Genomic DNA, 23,900 nt, shown 5'->3' on the forward strand with positions numbered 1-23,900 from the left:
CCGGGTCTTCAGTTGGTGTCCTTTTATCATCCTTGCCCCTCCTTTGGGCGGGCACCCGAACTCGTCAGGTTAATGAGCAGTTTGTGAGCCTTTAGGCTTGGGGGTCGTTTATGGAGTAACTTGTCCTTCCCTGCAGACACTGCCATTGTTTGATCTTTGTATCAGAACAGCTTATCAGAACGGGGAGCTGCGCACCCTCCAGCACGACCTCCCCCTCCTGTTGCTGATGTCTGAGCTGATGGGCTTTTCACCTTGGCTCCTTGCTGTGCAGAGTTTGTCTTTAAGCAGAACTTGCCCCACCACAATGTTTGAGACATTAAGTCTTTCAGTCTCTCACAAAAGTACATCAAAGATTTAGTGCCTAAACAATCCAAGAGATTGGGTGTTTCGAGTGCTTGAGATCAACATTGATCTAGTTTATGATTTAACTTCTCTCCGTACCAAAAAGACCCCCTCACACCACAAAAACAACACTTGACTGAGACCACAAGGAACTGCACTCTCTGTGTCCCTCCCGCTGCAACACAAGCACTGCCAAGCCAGCAGCCTACAGAAGTTCTCTTGCTTTCTTGAAAGCATGACCTTGCCACTACCCAGCAGAGACACTGTCATCTTTCACTGTCTATCACATTTGTTTCTTTCTTCCATCCATAGGGATTGGCCATCTAACAGAACGGAGAAGCTACATTTCCCAAGAATTTTCAATGTACCCCACAAAAGTCTATCACGCATAGACCACCATCCTCTTTCATGGCAGGACAATTCTAATAGCATTCTTGTTGCATCTTCCTAGTAACTTAGCATTCAGCTGGATATTGCCAAGGCCCATTTGCTGTAGCTTGACAATGCAAAAGACCTTATAATAGTACTATTAATTTCTTAAATATTTAATTACTAAAGAGCCTCTGTGGAATCATTTCCCTTCTCCTGGGAGGAAAAGACAACAGTACCTGGAGAGAAAGAGACCCTCCAGAACCTGGTAAAAACGTAACTTGTGGAGGTTATGAAAAAGGACTTTACTCAGTAGGAGTAGAAATGGGGACTAGGTGATGCTACCTGTTTTTGAAGCAATTTCCTGGTATAGTAAGGAAATATTTTATGTTCACAAACACATCACATTATAACTGCTGTGCATTCCTGCTATCTCCCTATTAAAATACTGTGCCATAGTTTCATTTCCTTTATGCTTAAAATATTTATGGGATTTCCAACAGATGTGTACTCATAGCTGGTCTGTAACCATTGCTTCTTAACACCAGAGCTATCCTTCAGCTTAAGGACAGCTCTTCCCTCCCTTGTAATGGCTGCACTGGTGCAAAGAAATCTGAGCCTTATAGATTTGGAGAAGTTTTGATGGCTTTCCACCACACATACTTGGGGCGCGCAGGTGGGTGTGTCTTTAGCCATGTTGCATGTGCCAAGAAAATGTATTCTTTTAAGGCTTTTTAATTATTCCTTTTCACTTCTGAAGGAATTACTACACTGGTTCATCCGAAGTCAAAGTTATGCTCATATTTTTAGCATTTATTGCAGTATCTATGTGCCATACCCACTACGTGAAACGATCATTATCCATGCAAACGATTTTCTCCTTTATGCCCTAAGGTATTTATAGTTTTTGCATGTCCACTGAAGAGGAGAATTTTCCTCTCTTTCTCCACGCTTTACAGAATTCCTGTCCACCTAGTTCTTTAAAATATATAAATATATATTTGAATTAGCAGTTACTGAATGCAAGTAATTCCTAATATAGATTTTCATCATCATTTAATCATTATCATATAAATGTATACTCAATTTTTAATTCCTTGCTATGCACACCATATTCTGCTTATTATTTGTGAAATGACTGGCACAGTATTTATGTTATTCCAATAGAGAATTATATTGTTTCCCTTTTGTATCTCCTCTATTCAGGATGCATCATCTTGCTATTTTCCAAGTGTTTGTCATGCTTACTGTGCAGATACTTGTCTTCAAGTCAAATATTCCAAAAAAGGTGCTTCATTTACCTCAAAAGCTTAAAAAGCAAGAAAATCATTGTGCAAGCTGACAGCTGGACAAGCACGTGTTTAAAATATAGTTAAAAAAAAAAAAGTGAAGGTAACCGAGTGCTAGATGTGATAGCATAGCCCCAAGAATTCTACACTTGGGTTTTCTACTACTGGCTAAATCGTGGTGCAGTGCTACTACAAACATTAGATATATAAAAAAAAGTCAAGCAAATCATAAGTTTTCTACTTCAGAAGATCATCTAGGCATCTTTACAGTCCTCCCTGGATTTCCAGCTGTGGATTATCCAGAAATTTCAGCTGTAATGCATCACAGAAAGTTGTCTATAGTAAAACCTGGAACAGAATTCCATTTAACCAAAGGGTAAGACTCTTAGCTGGAACAGATGTGTACTCCTCTACTAACTTCAGTAGAACCGTGCTGTTTCAGCCTCATCGATGAAGGATAGGGAAGATGACCTTTTATAGTACTTTCACCTACTCACTAGTCAGTATAATATTCTGTAGCTTTTAGGACCAGACACTAACCCACCCAATTTAAGTCAAAATAAGTGTTAGGTGGAGAAAACTGAGGAATCATCACGGAAGTCCACATAAGTGCTTACTTACATTAACATCATCACTACCTGCAGACTTTCAAAATACATTTATTCAAACAAACCAAAGAGTCAACTGAAACATTCCTATAAACACAAAAGAGGAGCAGTGCTTTATGCATCCTAACTATATCCCAAAAGAAAAAAAACTACACTCGAACTGCCCCCCAAAAAGTAGCTCTCAGATTATCTTTAGTTACTAAATAAACAAACTATTATTCAAACCTCCATGATAAGCTTTCAACGTTTTTCCTTAAGATCAACAAATCTGGGGTCTCTGAAACTCATCAGAGAAACAAAGCTGGAGATCCTATTAGTATGGCCTGTGTGTGACTCTCCTCTGTATCTGCTTGCGCCTTTCTACAGATTATGAAACAGCACGAGATAGAGCAGTTACTTAAATAACAAGAACAGAGCTAAACTACCAGCGCTAGGGATTGCATCATATAAAGAGCATACTATCTTCTGCTCTAGAAGGAACAATTAAAAAATCCTTTCAATATCTGCTGAAATCTCAGCATTCATCTGCACAGTGGCTTATCAAGAAATAGTAAACTTTAAAAATTGATGGCAGATATAAGTTACTGTACTGGAGATAGTGCAGGAGCATAAAGCTTTCTTCATTAGTCATGATATACATAACTAATATGTATGCCATGTGGCAAACATACCAGACATCAGGGCACCCCACACATTTTGGTATAGTTAACTATAGTGTCTACTACTCTACTCATTCTACTTCTACATATGCAAACGCTGCTGTGTTTGCTCAGATGTTTCTACTAGGTTAACACCACCATAGCAGAAAAAAATAGCTACGTTTCATTTTGAAAGACAAAAAATTATAATGTAGGAAAACTTTTGTTTTATATACAAAATACCTATTTTTCTTCCAGTGTAACTGTTAACTAGGCAAGTACCAAAAATTTCTAAAATGCATCCTTGCTCTCTTGAGAAATCATTACAGTTCTCCTTCTTGTTTAAAATAAAAACAAATAAAAATATCTAAACTGTTCCAATCCCCATTTAGACCGGTTGTTAAGCATTACTGAAATTCCTTGAGGAAGTGCAACTTTTACAAATTTGGACAGCTTGTTTCATTTCCCTAAGCTGTTTCTTTATAATATCTTTGCCTAAAGGGCAGGGAAAAAACACCCCACAGAATCTAAAAAAAGGTGTTCAGATGGACAAAACGAAATAGAGTCTTTTTAAAATTGACCTTTTATTACTAAAACTTTTGGTCTGTTCCATGGACTGAAAAAACTCCTAATTAATTTTACAATGCCAGGGTTGCACATCCCAATGGGTGTAGCATGTGCTACATTGTAGCCCTCAGATAGTCAGATGACTTTGGTTTTCTGGAAGTTTTTTTGAATAGCAAAACTCTTCCAGTCTTCCTGTTCCCGGAGTCCAGGCAGCACTGCCTGCAGTAGCCCTTCCCGAGGCTGATAGCTCCGTCAGAGGAAAGCTTGAGAATTATTCACATTGCAGCAGAATCAACCGCAGTTGTCCTGTTTTCGGACCACCTTTAGGCTTCTCTAACACACAAAGACTCTGAGACTAAACCAGCACTAAATTAAATGAGAACCCTCTTTATCCTGTTTCAGGTTACTCAAGTAGCAAATTTACTTTACAAAGATAGAGTATTTTCAGAGTCTAGAAGACAAATGTAACTTGTGTCTGGATCACCGTTGGCACGGGTCCCTCAAGCTGTTCCTGGATGGAGTCACTCCAAGAAGGTTCAGCACTGCCTCCTCCACAAGTGATAGTCACAAGCTAGCGTCTCTCTATGTTCTTATGTTACTCATGTTCCACAGACAGAAAAGAAAGTGTATTTTGTAGATATTTGCTCTTATATCATGGATCCTTGCTGTTTGAAAAGACTCTGAGCATGCTGGAACTCCCAAAGCTATTTTAGGTCGTTTTCCTAGATAATGTTTTCTGTTATGATCCAATATCCCATTACCTTTGGTTATGTGATCTGGGCCATTTTTCACAGTTTGACTTAAAAAGCAGATGACCACAGCAAGACATGTGAAGCTGTCGCAAAGAATTGCACACCTGAAGTAAAACTCTTAAGTGAAATTTACTATTAAAACATACCTTTTTGGGAAATTTTCTTACATACACCTGTCAAAACACAGAGAGATCAGCACCTTACGCACAACACCAAACCACCCAGGAGAAAAGCATAATGGTTTTCTATCTAACATGCTGTGATATTTCATTTGCAAAATGCTTACGCAATGACAATCATGAGTTTCACATCTGTCCAGAGGCATTTGCGTGTGAAATGATACCACCTTTTGTAACATTTCTTGTAACAGCTCTGTGTTCTCCATGCTTACACACACATTGTACTTCATAATACATTCTAGATGTTTCCTTTACTCTCAGTGTGAGAGAAGACAAATCAAACATTGAAGGCTGCTTATGATCCCACTGCTAAAAATGACTGTCACAGGATGCTAAGAGCGAAAAAACTTTAAACAAGATTAAATCAGACAGGATGAGATCTTTTGCCCTCTCACTCTGCACATTTCAGAGTACATAGCAGCTATGGAAACAAGCCAAAATACTAGCATGTACAAGTCAAATTGGGCATAATGTCTCATTGAAGACTACACATTTCAAATGAGTTTAAAAATACTAAATTTGGCTTCCAAAACCCTTTTAAAATTTCCTTTAACTTCTAGATGACATACTGAAAATATGAAAAATGGCATAAAACATGTTACAGATGTGATGCTTGCAGCAGTACTTCAAAAACTCATAGCAATTTTTTTGTATTCACCTTCAGTCGCTTTTAAGGTTTCAATTTTTAGCTTACGTATTCCAGATATACCAGCCAAGTTTTTTAAAGAACCTAGAAATAGACCCTCAAAATGTGAGCCAGAAAAATAAGAAAAGAAACATAAAATCCCTGGACAATTTGAAGAACATTGACCTGGTATAGCTGGAAAATTTACATTTGCAGGAGGAAAAAATGGTGCAGAGGATAAGAGACTCCAAGTCTTGTTATTTCAGTGTGGGTGGGGAAGGAGATAAAGGACAAGTGTTGCTGCATAGATTCTACAACTACTCATCATGTTTTTAACATATGGCATGGATGCACAAAGCTCCAAACGAGGAGCATTTTGGATGGAGCTTTTTTTTAAAATCACAAGAATAAACAAGTAAAATAGAGTACTAGGAGCGTCTCTACAAAGGGAACAACATATAAAACACTTTGCTCCCCCTCATTAAAGAAAAGTATCTTCCACTTTCTCTCCAAACCTGGTATCAAAATGGTCAGAGAACATGTCCCAGTTGTTGATTTTGGCCAGAAGACCTCAACAGGATTACTCCCAAACTGCCCAGATTTCACAGTTACAGTGGCTAGCGATATTTTTGTATTCTCCTGCTTTTTTGCCAATAATTTACCTATCATTTAAGTTTCCAGACTGCATCTGAAATCTGTATTAGGATGAGATCTGGACATGTATCAGCTATTCCTCTGCATGCTTATTTTCACAGAAAATAAAACTGGGTATGTAGCACAGTGAGGAACTGCAGCACGTACCAGTAAGTACCCATGGAACAGATCCCGGATATACAGAAAGATCATTAAATTCACTAGGATTTTTTTTTTACTTTATCTATTATTACTAGAAGATAACTCCTAACACCAAATACACACTTGTGCATTAAAGTTTTAACAGTAGAAAAACTATCTTATCTGCTATACTTCCCTTTTTTTGGCGCTACGTTAGATACAGAGATGACTGCCGGCTCAGAGGAAAGTGACCTCCCTTTTTCAGGGAATCATAAATGCAAGAGCTGAAGTTACTATATTTACTTTGTCTCATACTTTCAGCATTCTTACAGAGAAAATACCTGAAAAAACAGAGAAGGAAAACCCCGTAAGGATTCTTTTTCTCCTCTTTTCTCCTAATTTCTCAATAATTTCCTATCTCAGTTTTGGAAACCCCCTTTTCTCCTTGTTTCTCCCCAGCGGTAGCAACACAGGTAGTTTATAATACAGACACTAATGAGATCAGGCTGGTTATTCAATGATTAAGAGAAAGGGAGAGAGAGAGAAAGAGAAATAGTTTAAAAATATATATATTGAGTGATTATATGCCTAATGCTAGCTGAATTCTTTAACCTCTCACAGCTTTTCCCCTCTAAATTCTGCATGTCTCTCCTTTGCCCACATTTCTTCCTGTTCTGAAAGAGAAGTCCTGCATGATCACATCTTTCTTAGAGACAGCAAATGACAGCAAGTGGCACGTAGATTTTCGAAGTGCAAGTGGTTCAGAAAAGAAGAAAAAGATTTACTCATAAATCAAATAAGAACTGATTTTTGTTTTGCCAAGACTGTCCTAAGGTCTAGTATTTTCAAACTTGTACCTCCTGAAAAGTAAAATTTAAACAATAAAGATTTTATTTTACATAATTACTCTTAAAGCTCTCAAAGCTCAGTCAGCTCCATCTACTCAGTCAGCTTTACACTGACTATGTAGACCTTGATGAACAGAGCAGCTCTAAGTGGATTTTATTTGGTAACGTCTTAAGTTCTAGTTATTCCACATGTAACTGCAGCTTAATCTTCTAATCTCTTGTTCTACTCATCAGTATGACTTTTATGTATGCTGATCTATAACTGTTTAAGGAGAAGCTTAAAAAAAAAAGAAAAAAACAGGAGAAACATTTGAAGGTAGAGATTTTAAGGAACTTGGTGCCAATTTGCACTTTTCACTTTTTTGTGAAGAAACTAATCTTTTCCATGAAATAGAGTGACTTCTGTGGAGGAAAGTTTTCATTCTCAAAGCAGTACTTCCTATGACCCCCCCACACACACCTTTTTTTTTTAAAAAAAAAGGAAAATGAACTTTGCTATTATCTGCTGAAGCATGGAGAATTTTGAATGATATTGCACAAGTGACTGTACTGGAATTGTCTTCCAGTCTCTAAGCACATAACCGTAACTGCTTTCTCAAGTAACCTGAGAATCTGTTCCAATGTTGTCTTCATTTTTAATTCTAACAGGAGATAGCTGCATTTGGCTGTCAGTGTCTTTAAATAGTAAGCAAATAGTATGGCTCTGCAATGTACCTTTCTTGTAAGAGAAAAAAAAAAAAAGGCTGTAATTATCACTGCATGGTACCCTGTATATTAGTGTGCACTCGAATATAAAAAGTGCCTATTATCTGTACTGTTACATACTACAAAATGTGCACCTTTATGGCAGTACAGCAATTTACCAATGATGGTGCTTCTTTAAATAACTATGTTAGAAGAATGAGCATTAAACAACTTTTAATGGCTGCATCTACAGAAAACTTTGTGGCACTAAGCCACACATCTTTCTCATCTGAAATTTATATTTAGACCCGTAATTTCTTTTATCTGTATACCAATTTCTCATTGTTACAGAACATATGCTCTTCCTCAAAATAACTTGCTATTTTTGTACTATTACTCAGCCGCATACTTCCACAAAGCTGCAAGTGTTACTTCAGATAAACTTAGCGGCTTTTTGGCTAGTTTCCATGTTACTTTAATGACAGAAAAAAGACTACCTAATGAAGCATGCTCCTGTACCCCCTCCACCAAAGTTGAGTTCGCTTTGAGTGAAGGCAACAAAACCAGTTGTTTATCAGTCCCCAGTCAACTGGTGGGGATGGAGGGGAGGAAAAAGGACAAATTCTTGCAATTTCCTCTCTAGTAGAAGTCCTTCGGGCAGTAACAGTATCATATCCTATCTCTTAGTAACTCTGATGACTTTTTCTACTATTTTAAGTGCTTCTGAATGGAAAATAGTAGCAGTCCAAACTGTAGGATTATCTCATTAAAGGGTGGATGAAAGAGAATGTTAAACATCCACAAGATTTAACAAAACTGCTCACAAATCTGACAGGCATCTTTCTAAATCTTTGCTTTGATACATTAAGCCACAGCAACTCAAATTTCAAATGTTCTAGATAAATTACCATTGCCTCACTAATTGCTATTCAGATGTCATACAATCTTTGAATTTAATAGCCATACTACCTCGTCCAGGACATTCTTGCATCAGCTGTCATCATTAGCACACCAATGCCATTTCGACCCCCAGTCGCAAATATGACTGTGCAAGACATATATTTCAGCAACACAAAGTTTTATTTTATAAGTAATTTATACAATCATAGAGATATGTGGGTTTTGCTAGGTATTTTTTAAAATATAGATACCCCACACACTTCATATAGAAATAAAGTATTTCAGTATTCTTCAAAAGGAAGTAGCAGCTTGTTTCCTACAGGATTTGAAAAGCAAATTGACAGTCTTCCTCTCCATTTTGATCATCACGATAGATTCAAATTTGTATATATACAGAAGAAATAGGAATTTAGCATGACACAATACCTCTAGCTAAAACATATTTGTTTTCTACTCTAAGTATGCATACATTTCTTACCAATTACATGCTTTCTTTTCTGTCTTACGTAACTACTTTAGACCACATTATGTGGATTTTAATCATATAAAGTAATACATCCTCATGCAAAAAATCTCATTTGTTCAATCACATCATTTGTACATATTCCACCTGATACCACTAAAGTCTACACAACCAGAAATTTATCATACAGGCATGTAAATAGTTTCTAATCTAAAAAAAAAATATATATATATATATATAATCTAACTTTAAAATATTTTGACCCAAGTAATTTATTGAATCCTGATTTTATAATATTAAGTCCAAAAAGGCCTTACTAAACTTAGTGACTTTGGGCCACTGACCTTCCTCTGTAGCTCCTTCCTGAGGAATCTATTAAATTTCTGTCCTGACAGATCTTCAACATGTTTTGAAGAACTAGCATCTAAATGATCAGAAAGTTTCCTTTTGTTCGGAGATGTTCTGAGAGGAAACACACTGCTTTCAAGAATTGCTTAAAGCTACAGGAAAAAAACATTTGGACACAAGAATTTTGAAAATTGAGTGCAAATGAAGTTGCTTCATCACACAGCGATTATATTATATGTTGTTTGCACAGCTCCAGTCCAGTAGAGCCCTAGTTCGTTGGGTAGTTTCTGGACATCCAACATGAATAAATAATCTATAAAACTTTGTGAACTTGCTCTCCTTATGTGTGTCTTACCTTTTTTTTAATTTCAGTGGTTCTTAATCTATTTTCCCTACAGTCCTCAGAGCTGACAATTATTACCCCAGGAAAAATTATCCTAAACTGTTTGTGATCATAAAGTAAAACTGCCAGGACACAAATGCGTTGTGAGGGAAGCAACCTCCATCTGGGGAGCACTGAAAGAACTGAGAAAGGGAATACATCTTCAACTCCGTCACACAGAAACAAAACAGACAGTCTGACCAGTTTAAGGCCTTAGCCCCACATTTAGCTAACAGAAATGAAACTGTTGTTTTATAAATATATTTCTATTAGCATTGCCCTATTAACATTAACTATCCTGTAAGCTACTTCGGCAGAGTTTTCCATATTTGTTACACAACTCCTGGTAAGGACTGCTCCACATTACGCAACTCAGCAGGATGCAAAAAACTCTAAGGAGGAAGTTGAGGCTGTTCACTGAGAGGCAGGGAGGGGACATCAGTAATGTACTGACCTTTTTGTTTTCACTTTTCCATATTCTACTGCATTCCACGTGCTGCTGGTAAGTAAATTACTTGGTTTATTTAAAACTAGCAGAACAAAAGCAAAAAGTGTAACTGCCATGCTGGTTTAGTCATCAGAAATCCACTGTCTCTTACCAAGTTATCCCCATAGTTTATCTGCTTGGGAGTCAGATAACTGCCTCAGCACAGCATAGCAGGGTCACTATCACTTAATCATTATCATTAACCCACCTGCAGCCACATGGACATGGCTAATCTGTAGTATTCATTGCCCCTCCGTACCACTCATGTTGGGATACTAGCATGTTCTATTTTCACAGAAGCATAATATAATCACAAATTGCAAACTAAAGTCAAGTCTACGCAAGATGTTTTTGCTGCTCTAGTACTGTTGGCTAGCAGAATCATTCAATATTAGACATTAATGGATAGTTAAGAAAACTTCTTTAACATTGTAGTGTCTTTGCTGGGCATATTCTGATGAAGAAATACTTTACCAACCAAAAGGGAACTCCAACAAAAATCAGCAGCAAGACAACAGCACGATGTTTGTCTACATGTATGGGGATGATCTTATAGACTGAAATGTGTCCAACTGTAACTTAATAAATAATAGAAGAAAAAGTAATAGGGAAAACAATTAAGCAATCTGACCTCTGTATATATCAGACATGCTTGAATCAAAGCTTGGTTTGAATTTAGTGCATTTGATTAAAAAAATTCAAAACATAATCAACAGAAATTCTAGACTGAAATTTTAGACTGCGTGTTGTTTAAAAGCATCCTGGTTCACAGTTTGAAAGAGCTAATATTCAGTTATTGAAACTATTCATTATCCAAAAGTAATACAGCTGTTCATCTAAGAGAGCCTTCAAATTTCTCAATATTAATTTGTCAGTTTCTCTCCATTAAGCACTGATGAGCTGAGCTCGGATTATAATTTTTTTCTTTTTAAATAGGAATGAACTGCAAAATCTCTTAATTTAAGAATCAGCAAGTCAACAAAGATCACATGCGACAACTTCAACTGATTGTTAGATGAAGTGTAAGATAGGACCAATATCTTATCTTCATCAATATTCACAAGCAGATATCCAGGGAAAAGTAAGAATAGGACATATATGATACTCCCCTGAATAGTGTTCCAGACTGTAAACCCTTTTCACTCAAGGAACTTTCTGAGGCAGATATGATAACTGTATACTAAGAAATCTTCGTTTAATTCTCCCCATGTACTTGTCCAAACTCCACTTAGACCCAGAGCAAAAAAATTAGCACCAGTAATATCCTCAGCAAGGCTTTCCACCACTGTTGCTAGGAAGAGGAAACCTTTCTTTGTTTTGAACCCATCTCCTACTAGCTTCACTTGATACCCTTTCATTCTTCCAGAAGAGACAGAAAAAATTAATCCTTATCAACATTGTCCCATGCTATTTATGATTTTGCAGACTTCTACAAAGTCCTACTAAATTCTCTCTTGCCTGATACAGAAGCTCTTCCACAACACAGATCACGGTCTTGCCCTACTTAAAGTCTTCCAATTTTTAGTAAACCATTTCTGAGATTTCAGAATTCTTTCTGAAAGAAACAAAGCGACACACTGTTATCAAGGTGTAAGAAAACCTTAGATTTATATGCTGACATAATAATGTCTTCAGGTTTGTTTTTTCTTTCTTTCCTAATAATTCCAAACACCTAACTTGCTTTACTGAATGCTACTTATTATGTATTTCTATGGGAGTATTAAAACTTCCAAGATCTCACTCTTGAGTGACTGCAGTATTTTTGGAGCCCAGCACATCTTATATGAAGTTACAATTGCTGTTTCTCATGGGTATCACTTCACATCTACCTATGCTGAATTTTATTTGCCACTTTATTGCTTAAAGTCAAAAGGTTTTTGTCCAATTCTTTACAGCTGTCTCTCACCCTTACTAACCTGAACAGCTTATTAATACCAGCAAACTTTCCTATCTTACAGCTCATCCGCTTCCTGGGTTAATTATAAAATACTGAACAGCATAGGTCCCAGCGGAGCTCCCTGCAGAACTCCGCTTCTGACTTTCAACACTTACTACAGCTGACCATTTATTTCTGCCTATTTCCTACCTTTATCCAGTTTCTTTCCCCACTCATTTCACTCACAAAGAATTTTCCCTCCTATATCGCTTCAGGCCTAGTTTCCTTAAAAACCTTCACTGTTGTCTTTCACAAAGGCCTCTTGAAAATCCAAACAGACTACGGTGCCTAAACTACTCTTCCACGTGAGTGCTGAACCTTTCAAAAGGGCTTAAGCCTTTATTAAAGGCATGCTATTTTTCCCCCGAGAGCATCTTTTTTAGCTAGGTATCCTCTATTCTGTTCTTCATAACAGGCTCTGCTGACTTGTCCAGTAGAGGGAGGATTTTTTCTATGGGTTTCCATGGGGTCCGTTTCTTCACTGAGCTGAAACTGCACTGTTCTATTGGTGTATTGGGTTTGTGTGGCAAGGTTTTGGTAGCGGGGGGGGGCTACAGGGGTGGGTTCTGTGAGAAGCTGCTAGAAGCTTCCCCCATGTCCAACAGAGCCAATGCCAGCCGGCTGCAAGTTGGACCTGCCGCTAGCCAAGGCTGAGCCCATCAGCGCCGGTGGTAACGCCTCTGGGATAACAGATGTAAGAAGGGGGAAAAAAGTTGTGGCAGGCACAGAAACTGCAGCTGGAGAGAGGAGTGAGAACATGTGAGAGAAACAACTTTACAGACACCAAGGTCAGTGAAGGAGGGGGAGGAGGTGCTCCAACACCATACTGCAAAATACCTCCCAGAGCTAACTAAATCCATGCATTTGAATCATTAAAAAAAAAAAAAAAAAAAATCCTACTAGAATACTTGAATCACGATTCAACTTAAATGTCTGGGACTGGACTCTCCCGGTTTCGTAGAGCTGATTCCCAGTGAACTTGTCCAGCTCTGCTGGATCTTTAAAATTCTGAAAATACAGAAAGACTTCCAGATTCTTATAAAACACCACTTCAGGCTCACTGAGTTTACTTAAACTTTGACCCACTACAAAAAGGAACCATTCTTTGGATGCGAGCTTTATATAGTTACCTGTCTAAAATACGTGCTGTTCAATTCCTATATCACACGTTATTGTGATTGCATCTCTTATACTGTACAAAAAAACCCCACAACACCAAACTCCAGCATACTTTACATTACTTGCATATATTTTAAAAGAGCATAAAATTTAAAAGAAATGCTTCAGGAAATTAATATTGCTTATTAAGGAAAGCATCTTTCTCACAGTCCTACATTCACATTGAAATAACCCAAGAATTTGTCAATCACAAAATATTCAGCAGATACCAGAAAGATAGTTTGACAGGCAAAGAAGTATTAGGAGTTTGAATGACACATTTATTGGTAAAACATGAGTATCTTCATTTTAAGTGCATAGTTCTACACCACAAACCATATTTAGTTTTCCAGCTAGAAGAAAACTAACTTTTTGTAAATTCATGTTCAGCCTACTGTTATATAACCCTGATCAATATTGTTAACTCCTGCAAGTCTTGCATTTGTTGGTGAAGAAATCTCCTATCAATAAATTATGGTACTGAATCAAAATCCAGAATTTTGAGCTTTGATTAGGAATATTAGTAACTCCTTTAAATTTAATAAGTAGTTTTATCTCTTCAAACATCCAGGAGACATGCTGAATGTGTGTCTAAGAAGTATTTGCATTTCTTTTACTTTTAAATTGTTAGCTTTTCAGGTAGATTAGAATATAAGTATGCAGAAATTGAAAGACATGGAAACTCAAGCCTTATGAAGCCATTTTCAACAAAATTATTTTAATTTATTCATGATAGAAATGCAAATAAATCTTTTGAACACATACTGAGCACAGAAGATTGCAATGAGACTTCAGTATAATTATTATAACTTGGGGAATGGAGAGAAGTATTAGTGAGGCAGCTTGGAAAAGAGACCTTCTAAGGATACAGCCATCAGATAAGCATTAACAGGGTTCACAGTGCCTTTCAATCAGTGAGTAGTAACAATAATTTTCAAACTAATGTCAGAAAATCCAGAAAAATAATACAACTCTTTCTTCAAAATGCCCAATATACAATAACACAGGTTACTTAAAAACAAACAAAAAAATTAATATTTTTAATGTAAGAAACATAAGAGCCACTAGTATGTCTTACTGTTACTTGAGGCTGAGAAGACCTTGTGGTGGGTACAACTCTCTGATCTCTCTCGCTTATGCACCTTCCTTTTGCCTCTCTCTCTTTCCTCACAAAGACATTTTATGTAAATATAGGAAAGAGGTCTGTCAGATACATCAGGTATTTTACTTCTGTCTGGGAGGAAGAGTGACAATAAATATTTATTCAAACATGTTAAACTTTATATACATACATGGACGGTGGAAGAATACACACATATGATCAGATATAGCACTAAAAACTATTGCGGAGTACACACAGAGTTAATATGTTCACACAGACCATCACATAATGAAATTAGCTAGATATCCACCAAAATAAAACTAGTGAAGATTTAATTACTTAGCATGTGTAAGAAAAGACTGGAAAAGGGATGACCCTCTCCCTCTTCCATTTCTGTTGTCATCATAATCCCTTGATTCTCAGAGTTAATAAAGAAATAATCTGCACTTATTTCTTTTGGCATTTTGTTATTTAAAATATTTAACACTATTAAAGAAGTATGGAGATTTTTTTTCTTGCTTAAAAATAAAATTTTGAAGAAAACTCACATTAAAAATTTATTCCAATGTTGATTAGTTTGGATACTAATTAATAGCTATACATCCACCCTAATTAACATTAAAATGGTTTCATTTACTGAACCTCACAGACCTTTTTCTTCTTTTCCTTAATTTGAATTTATTGTGGCAAATGATATGGAAATCCCTCAGGAAACTCTGCCATAAGATCAACATCCTTTCAAATACAAAAAGGGACACGTATCATTTTAAAGGTTGTAAGGAAAGCTAGAAAAAAGCAACCAGATAACAGTACACTTCAAAAGATACACTGCACAAGAGGGAATATATTACCAAATAGAATAAAAATCTCAGCTCTTTTCTAAGAACTAGCCTGAGACTAACTCATTTCACCTGGCTTCTGGTCACTAAACATGAATAGATATAATGGGTCCTCTCCCTTACAAATACAGATAATTTAAATCAGAAAAGCATGCCAAAGAGAATACCATATCTGACTTTTACCATCTTCTAAAGCCAAAATGTCTTTAAGAGTCATGTTTACTCTAAAATGCAGTACGATTGAATGCAACATAACAGTACTCTTTTGAAAGGTTTAATACGGCAGTTCATCATGAAAGGAACCTAAGGGAATGTTAAAATTGTGTCACAATATTCTTCTGTTTGTACGAAAGGCCAGCCCAAATTTGATGAGAGAAAGCAGGTCTGTATGGAATGTAAATCCTGTCAGTCACACCTGATTAAATTTGTAGGAAAAGACTGAAGTTCAAATTTACTGTGCCATCAATGGTAGATCTGATGAGAGAGAAACAGTTCTCCCCACCATTCCCAGTGACTTGTTGCTCCCCCAACCACTGTCAGACACTTCCACTCCCCCACTTGCTCTGGCTCATCCTGCCTCCTCACGGTCATACAGATGATCAGGGTTTTGGAAACTGCTTCCCAGAAGTGTTGGCTTCTGTCAAACAGAAACAAACAAAACCAACATATCTCACAAATCTAGCTTAAAATACAGGTACCCAGAAAACTAAATATATCTAAGGGGGGGGCAACTTCCAACAGGGGAAGATCCCCTTTTACCACATCCTCCTCTTTTGGAGCTACTTCTACTACCAAAAGGAACAGTAACACGGAAGACCTGCAATGCCTACACCTTTCAAGGCATGAGTGGCACAAACTACTCAAGTAACCATAAAGCATAGCTGACATTCAGGAAGAGGGTGGCGTATGAGTTGTGATAGTGATTTTCAAATCTAACAATCAACTTTAAGAGAGGTTATGAAACTGCTCTGTGTTCAGCTACAAGGGTAGGGGAAAAACAAGAGGATCCAGCTCTTCAGTGTTTCACAAATGCCATGGTTGCAATCTACCTTGCAAAGATGCATCTCCAAGGACAATGCAAATCACTTTAAAGGAACTGGGAAATCATGTTCAATGAAAGCACATAGGGGAAGACTGTACAATTCAAATGAGGCCCTTTTTGGGAAATTGAAAAGAAGGAGCCAGATCTCACATAGCCGCAATGAAACAAGCACCTCAGGCAAGCCTTGATATTCCCAGTGCTCCGACACATCTATTAAGACAGTGAAAAATGCTTTTTTTTGGAGCACTTCAGCTTGAATTCCTATTGTCAAAAGATGGAAAGACTTGGCAACTCTTAATTGCACTTACAGACTGTTCTACAATTTATTCACATTATGAATTACAAATAATCAGTTCAAGTGGCTTAGGGTGATTTTGTAGTGATGCTACAACAGATAAATTTTACTTGTTTCAGTTAGTGTGGATTTCCTGAGACATAAGTAAGAGCCAAACTTGCGTGAGCAAATGGTTTTGCCTACAGTAACATAGTGAGTTTAAAACAACAACAAAAAAAACCCAAACAACCTAAACCCAAAAAAACCATGTATAATAGCATTTTTAGAAATTTAATCTTAAATTAAGAAGAAATTCAGAGGAAAATCAAAATATATGAAAACAATCCAGATTTACTTTTAAAGAAGAGTGGTTAAACTAATTCAATTCTATTATGGATACTCTTCAGGATTAATTAATTAATTAATTCCATACAGCTTCGTTTAATTCCAAAATAAATTAATATAAATTAAATTAAGGAAACTAATTTTGAAAGCCTTCTGAACAAGGATTTAATGCAATTTAACTAATCCACTTCAAGTCTAGTTAGTACAAATTAATTTTTTGAGTGTCCTTGTGTAAACGAGCTCAAAGATCTTGGAAATGCTATTGTGCTGAAAGACCTGGATAGTTTTAAGGGCACGCACTATAATGTACATAAGATGCTCTATAAAAAGTATTAGCCTTTATCACAGCTTTCTCTTTTTTCCTGCTGAATTTTGTTTTAAAAGGGGACATTTGCATTTAAATTATGAAATTTGGAAATTTTTTTTCTTTAATAGATCAATTTCTCTTTTCTGGTGGTGGTGTTAAAATGGGGAAAAGGATGTACTTTTAGACTAATGCTAAAAGTAATCACTGAGGGAGATTTCCAGCTATGTCTAGAAACAGTCATAATAAACAGGCATTTCCGCATATGTGAATATTTATTTTTATATAGGAAAGAAATTCAGCATTTTCCAGAACACGGGTTTTTATTCTTAAACTCTAAAAAGTAGTGCACTATGTGAAATCTGTGGTCATTTTGCTATTTTCAATGTTTAACCCTTATCTATACCTAGGCATAAACCAGTCTTAAACACTACAAAGAAATATGTTAATTTACTTTCATGCACAAACTCAAGCAGGTAGTAAAATATTCTAAAATCATCCATCGCTTACAGGAAACACCAAGACTACCTTGCTTACAATAATTCTCAGGCTGCGCACCGCAAGCAGGAAAGGAGGAACAGAAGTCTGATCTAAACACGGAGGTCTACGGACACGACCTGACTGCTGGACAGCTAAGGCCCAGCTCTCTCAGCTTCAGCTGCCTTTACTCTGCTGAAGCCATGTCTGAAAAACACTCACATAAAAACACTGAGAATGGTTGGGCTCTGCTACAATGGAACAAGGAAGAATCCTGAACGGGTAACTAAATACTTGGAGGTATTGAGTATTTCTCCATAAGCAAGTCCATATTTTCTTGACTTTGGTAATGACTTCATTTAATTCAGGTAACAAGAAATCGTGCAAGCTAGGGCAATGCTGCCTCCTCCTAGCCTGTCTTCACTTGTGCATCAGCATGGCTTTTCACAGCTTCCATCCCCTAAAAGGCTGCCCGTTGAGCTGCTCCTGCAAATGCTTCCAAGGGTATTTCAGTCAAAATGTACCAGATTAGCAAATGTTTAAAATATTGACAGCAATCTGATTCCTGTAATAGACCAGAGTGCATTCAGAGAAGGCACTTTAGGTACCGCTATCCTCAGAGATATCTGGCAGAGAGAAACAAACATTGAGTTGAAGACTTATAAGAGAGAGCAACCTCTTCCAGCACAGCTTCCTGCTGAATGCACTTCAGTCTACATCTTAACATGATCAGTGTTAGACCTGGATTTAAGCAAAAACTAAACAGGTTTCAAACAACCGAGAACCAGTTCAACCAAAAATTATTTCTGAACTTTAATGAAATTGAGTTGTTCCAGCAAAAATGTGTGCTAAAAACATTGGAATGAGAAATTCTTTCTTGTGAGGCCTTTTAAGTGAAACATTTAGATAGTGGCATGTGGCATTTGAGAAGCACGTTACTTGAATTTTTAAAAGTTGAGGTACAATCACTAAATTCAGAAGTCAATTATTTGCTCTAAATTTGGTCAAAATCACCCCTTCTTGCTCTTCCTTCCCTTAAAAGTAACCAGCTCCTGTGGCACAAATAATTTACTGCAGACATCTTTACTGGTACCCATTCAGATCTGCTGAACAGCCCAATCAACGTAAAGCTAATTCTACATCTAATCTTAATCTCCTCGTCAGGTAAGTGGGAAAGGGAGGTGAGTAGTAGATATGCAATGCATTATGTCTCTCCTCTACCAGATTCTTAATAAAGGAAATGTTAAAATCTCAACCAAAGACCTCAAGGGATCTCATTTCCCCTTCTGTTCTTGCTCTCCTGTTTAGGAGTGGGTCATAATTATCCTATGGTAAATAGACTGGGAATGATTTTTAGGTCACTGACAAAATATTTAAGTGAGAAAGCCTGGAGCAATCAAATCATCACAGAGCTTTTCCTACAGCTGGGATGATCTAAATCCAGACACTCATCAGTTTAAGACTGCATGTCATGTATACAGCTACTTAAAAATTCATCTGCACAGCTTTATCACTTCTGCTGTCAAAAACTAGTAAATTCTTATAATTTGATTTCAACCTAAAACATCTTCGAACCTGACTACAAGTGTTACTATTTTAAGATTCACTTGTAAATTGAACCTGCAATCATGTTCAGGCAAGGACAGATTTTCAAGTTCTTAAATCACTACTTGTTTCAGCCAATAGTCAAACAGACCAAACAAGTGCAATTTAAAAAAAAATTTAAATTAACGCATTTTCAAAGCACTTCTGAAAGTTATTTTCATACTGAAATGCTTCCAAAAAAGCTTGTAACCGAAAACTCTGCTTAGCATCAATTAGTATAAAAAATTACAGGCCACAAAAAGACTGATTAATGTACTTCCTGCAGTTCAAAAAAAAATCTCATGACTCATGAGCATGACAGGTGCAAAAGAATTAAAGTCAAGGAGAGAATGCCACACTACCAATTTCAGACAGTTTTGCATTGTAGATACATTTAAATGTAAGCATCTGAGGGGAGGGGGGGAACCACCAAACTTATCTTACCCACCCATCACCGAGCTACTTCAGGTAGCTAGTGCTACATTCAGAGACAGGCTGGAATTTTTGTGTGGTTTCTCATAGGAGGCTTAAATTTATAGGATGATGACAATTTGCATGGTAGACATTGAAGTTGAGGAATTCTGGGAGATTGGATGAAGCAGAGAAAGAAAAATCCTTATTGAACATAAAGAAAATTTTATGGTGAAAAAGGCATTTAATTCAGAAAATGTAATTATTCATTTAACTAAAGCAAATAGTGCTAAGGCTAAAAAAAAAAATCTAAAAAGCCAATAGAACATCAAGATCTTAACTAAATCCAGTTATCACAGAAAATGTAAAACACTGATGGGAGAAGGATGTGGAGACATTTAATCACTCAGTACGACTGCTTCATGCCAGCTATATGTAATTTGTATCATCTGCCTGTAAAGTAGGCACCTTCATCAATCCTGGTTTTCAAAAGCCTTTGCTTAAACCAAGACTCATTTCTGGATCTTCTGCGCAACAGTCTTCATCTGACATAATTGCTCAAAAACCTGATCACTGCTTTTCGGGTTTGTACAGCCTGGCTTTTGTTACGACAATTCTTCAAATACATTCCACCTCCTGCCCCCAGGTTTTCCTATAATCATGAGTCTAGTTTGATAAGTACTAGATTGAATAGCAGTTTATAAGCACACAGCTAGAATGGTCTGGGGACTGTGCAATTTCACACTATGCTCTCCCAGATGTAGATCAGTAGGCCTTGTAAATAGTTAGGATGATACTGCACGTTGAGATATTCACCTTCAAGCTTCTCAGTCAAAGCAGAATTCCCTGTCCCAGGTGGTTCCAAATCAAATAGACTTGAGCTTCAGTTTCCCACTTCCTAGACTGGTCACTGAGACTCCTAAACACAGTCTGAACACAGGTCCCCAACAGCAGGCTGGTGAACTGTGGAAAGTGCCACACCTCAGAACAGGTTTTGGTTTTAATACCATCAGCTAAGCAAAAGTGCTGCAAGGAACCCCTCCTGAAATCATATGGGCTGTTATTTCGATGTATACTTGCCAGGTATCATTCTGACACACTCCCTATATTTTTTGTAATGCTTTACCCCTGCAAACTTACTCCACACAAGTCCCACTCATCATGATGCCATAAATTTCACTTAAATCATTCTTCTCTTGCTTTCAGTGGGATCATTCCCAGAGTAAGAGCCCTGTTGTACGAAGATGCACAGTCGTAATCTAGCTCCTGCCGAATACAGCTGTGAGCAGTTATTGTACATGCCTTTGAGTTTAGTATTATGTAACCTTCCTTTGGCTTACCCACGTGGAGAAATACTAAAATAAATTAACATTTTACTGGTTCTCTAATTGGAAGTGTCTGTTCGAAACAAATATGTTTATCAAACAGTTTGACTGGGAAAATACATTACTGTAGCTGTAGTTACCCAAATTACATGCTGTCTAAAGCAAAAAGGGCAAAAGCCATCTGGCTCCGTATAACTTACATTTTCTAGACAGCTTGCAGCTGGTTCTGATTAAGCAGCATCTCAGTACTCCCAGAGATCTATTTTTAACTCTGCAAGTTTATTTTTAGGGCTCACACATCCAAGGCACATGGTGTTTACATTAATAAATGAACAACCGCCTACAGTTAAGAAAAGCTTTGTGCAATTCTTGTGGCACAGTCACTGCGCAACATAGATGGATGGTTAAATAAAACATCATGTGTACTAATTTAAGAGCCCTTGCCCACCTCTTGGCTCTTTACAGGACTGCAGACAGCATCTCTGGAGAGCTTGAACGGCAGGAAGAAGAAGGTGCTAGACAACAGGATGATCTACTTCAGAAGTAACATTGGGTGGCATGTCCTAGGAAAAGAGCACATATCTACTGGCCCAACCTCTCCCTAGAAAAGTCTCTTTTTTTCATGTAGGATCTGTAGAGTGCCCAGAAAGCTCATGTCTCTATGTTATGCAGCCACATGTATAAGGTAGTGGAAATACCGTCCTTGCCATCTAAGCACTTTAATGCCAAACGGGAAAACAATGTACAATTTAAAATTACTGAAATCTACTACTAAAGCCCTGAAATTGCCAGAACAGTGGATGTTGCAAGTCCAGGAAGCATCAGCTGACCTATTTGGAGATTTTTTTTATAGACAGACACACACACAGTTTACACATGATTTTTGACTGTGGAATACCAGCTCATTCCTGTACCATCAAAACATCCCTTTCACAAGGATATTAAACACATACACCAGAAAGGTTAAAGGTAGGACATGTTTTAGGGTTGGTTTTTTGGGGGGGTAGGGGGCTGTTCGCATTTTTTTTTTTAAGGTCTGTATTTTTTCATTCCATGGTACAACTGAACTGCAACTTTATATTTTGGGGGGTAAAAAAAAAAGATCAGTAACTAGCTATAATGAAGTTAAACATAGTTAAGCTAAGGCTAATCCGTGCTACAATTTTATAACACTAATTCCATTTTGCATGGACTTGCAACCTATTCTATGCATAGACTACTGTGTGCAGTACATGCAACCTCCTCCACCTCTGATCCCTTACTCTTCCAAACCAAAGCAGGCAGCTGCACCAGCCAGCGTGAGTTGGCAAAGGGAGCTGCTAGCGCTCTTCGAGAGGGTATGCTCCCAGAGTTTGGTTCTGGATAGTTATATGGAAAGGACTATTAAACCTGAAAGTAGAAGGTTTTTACGGGCTCCAGAAACACTTCCCAGACTTAAGAAAACACAAAACATAAGTAATCCAGATATCCCTTTAACAAGCAATCAAAGGAATTTGCTCTTCCAGTCCATATCCACTGAGTTACCTCAGTAATATAACAGACTTTGAAACCAGTGGCAGCTAAATACCTTAGAATCCCATCAGTGGGGATGTTTTCAGCACCATAAAGTACTAACTAGCTGTAAAGTGTTAGCCAGCTTTGAAACAAATCTCCATTTCAGCAGCTAGGCATGCAGAGCACCAGAGAAGCTGGTCCCAGTTCCCCCATGACATTGAGGACCAGTGCCAAGCGGAAGGGAGGCTATTTCCCCAGGAAGTTCTTTTAAAAAATTTCTTTTCCTTACTCACACTTTAGACACGCTTATTCTCGTGTATTCCTATGTTTCTGCACGTCTTCTCTCCATACTTTTTTTCTTATGTCCTTGTTCCTTATTCTTTTAAGCCAAGTTCAGTGTTTACCTCTCCCAGCCTCCACAGCTTTTAACATCTCCACTGCACCTCATTTTCCCTTCTCTATCTTGCTTTCAAGTCACTGTGTCAGTGTCTTTCTTCCTAATCCTCCTCTACATGCAAATGCTGGTTTTGTTTCATTATTCAGTTGATTGGCTGAGGAGTTTCTTCCTATTACTGAAAGAACTATACTATTAAATTACCATGTATAGACAGATCTGTACCCCAAAGACAGCTACTGCAGTCATTTGTTAATGTCTCCCTGCCAGAGAAATGAACGGTGACTCCCCAAGTCCATAGGTACTCCTAAACAGCTAATCAAAATCAAAATATTATTTGTCATCTATCACAGATTCCTTGTATGGTAATATATTAAGGAGTGCTCACAGGAGTAGCCTCTCTTGCATGTTTGGTGAGGGAGGGCAAGTAGACCCCTCAAGTGCACCCATGAACACGGCGTGAAAAGCATGTTCTAATATACCAGTTTGGAAAGGTAAAACATTGATGAAGTCACAGAAATAACACAGGTAATGGAAAAGGAACCATGAACATGGAAAGGAAAGGTAATGTAGTATTTCATATAGCAGCACTATGTTTTGAGTTCCTCTCTCTTCTTCTACTCTTTACAAAATAGCTGAACAGAAAAGACAAAGCACTCTGTGGCTATTTCAGGATCTTCCTGTCTTAGCTTACACTTACTTGTGAATTTGTCCACAAAAAAACTGTCTAGGGCAACTGCTGAATGTTGTTGAAGGATATTCATCAGGATCTGAGGCAGCTTTTGAGCAATAGAAGAGTGCTCTCTGCACCCACAGCAACTACTGAAAGCTGAGTTGGGGATATCTAAATGAGCTGTATTCACTTTAAGTCACTAAAGATACACTTCAAGGCTAGAGGAAGAGTTGCATGCACCTTAGGGGAAGCTGTGAAAGATATCCAATGTCTGTTTTCTTCATGCA

The 23,900-nt window shown here is 37.4% G+C and overlaps 1 protein-coding gene across 4 annotated transcripts in view; it reads right to left on the bottom strand.

The window, feature by feature from the left end:
- The window catches only part of LOC115338876 (collagen alpha-1(I) chain-like), a 143,443-nt gene that overhangs the window by 65,176 nt on the left and 54,367 nt on the right, over positions 1–23,900 (bottom strand). Inside the window, exon 3 of one of the 4 annotated variants that reach the window (XM_030007875.2) lies at positions 10,744–10,827. The exons of the other annotated variants lie outside the window; for them this stretch is intronic. Within the exon in view, the coding sequence (XP_029863735.1) occupies positions 10,806–10,827 (22 nt within the window). The 3' untranslated portion in view covers positions 10,744–10,805. Of the gene's footprint in view, positions 1–10,743; positions 10,828–23,900 lie in introns of those variants that run through there. 4 annotated transcript variants of the gene reach the window in all.

The sequence above is a fragment of the Aquila chrysaetos genome, chromosome 3, assembly GCF_900496995.4.
Source record: "Aquila chrysaetos chrysaetos chromosome 3, bAquChr1.4, whole genome shotgun sequence".
In the NCBI taxonomy this organism is placed as follows: domain Eukaryota; kingdom Metazoa; phylum Chordata; class Aves; order Accipitriformes; family Accipitridae; genus Aquila; species Aquila chrysaetos.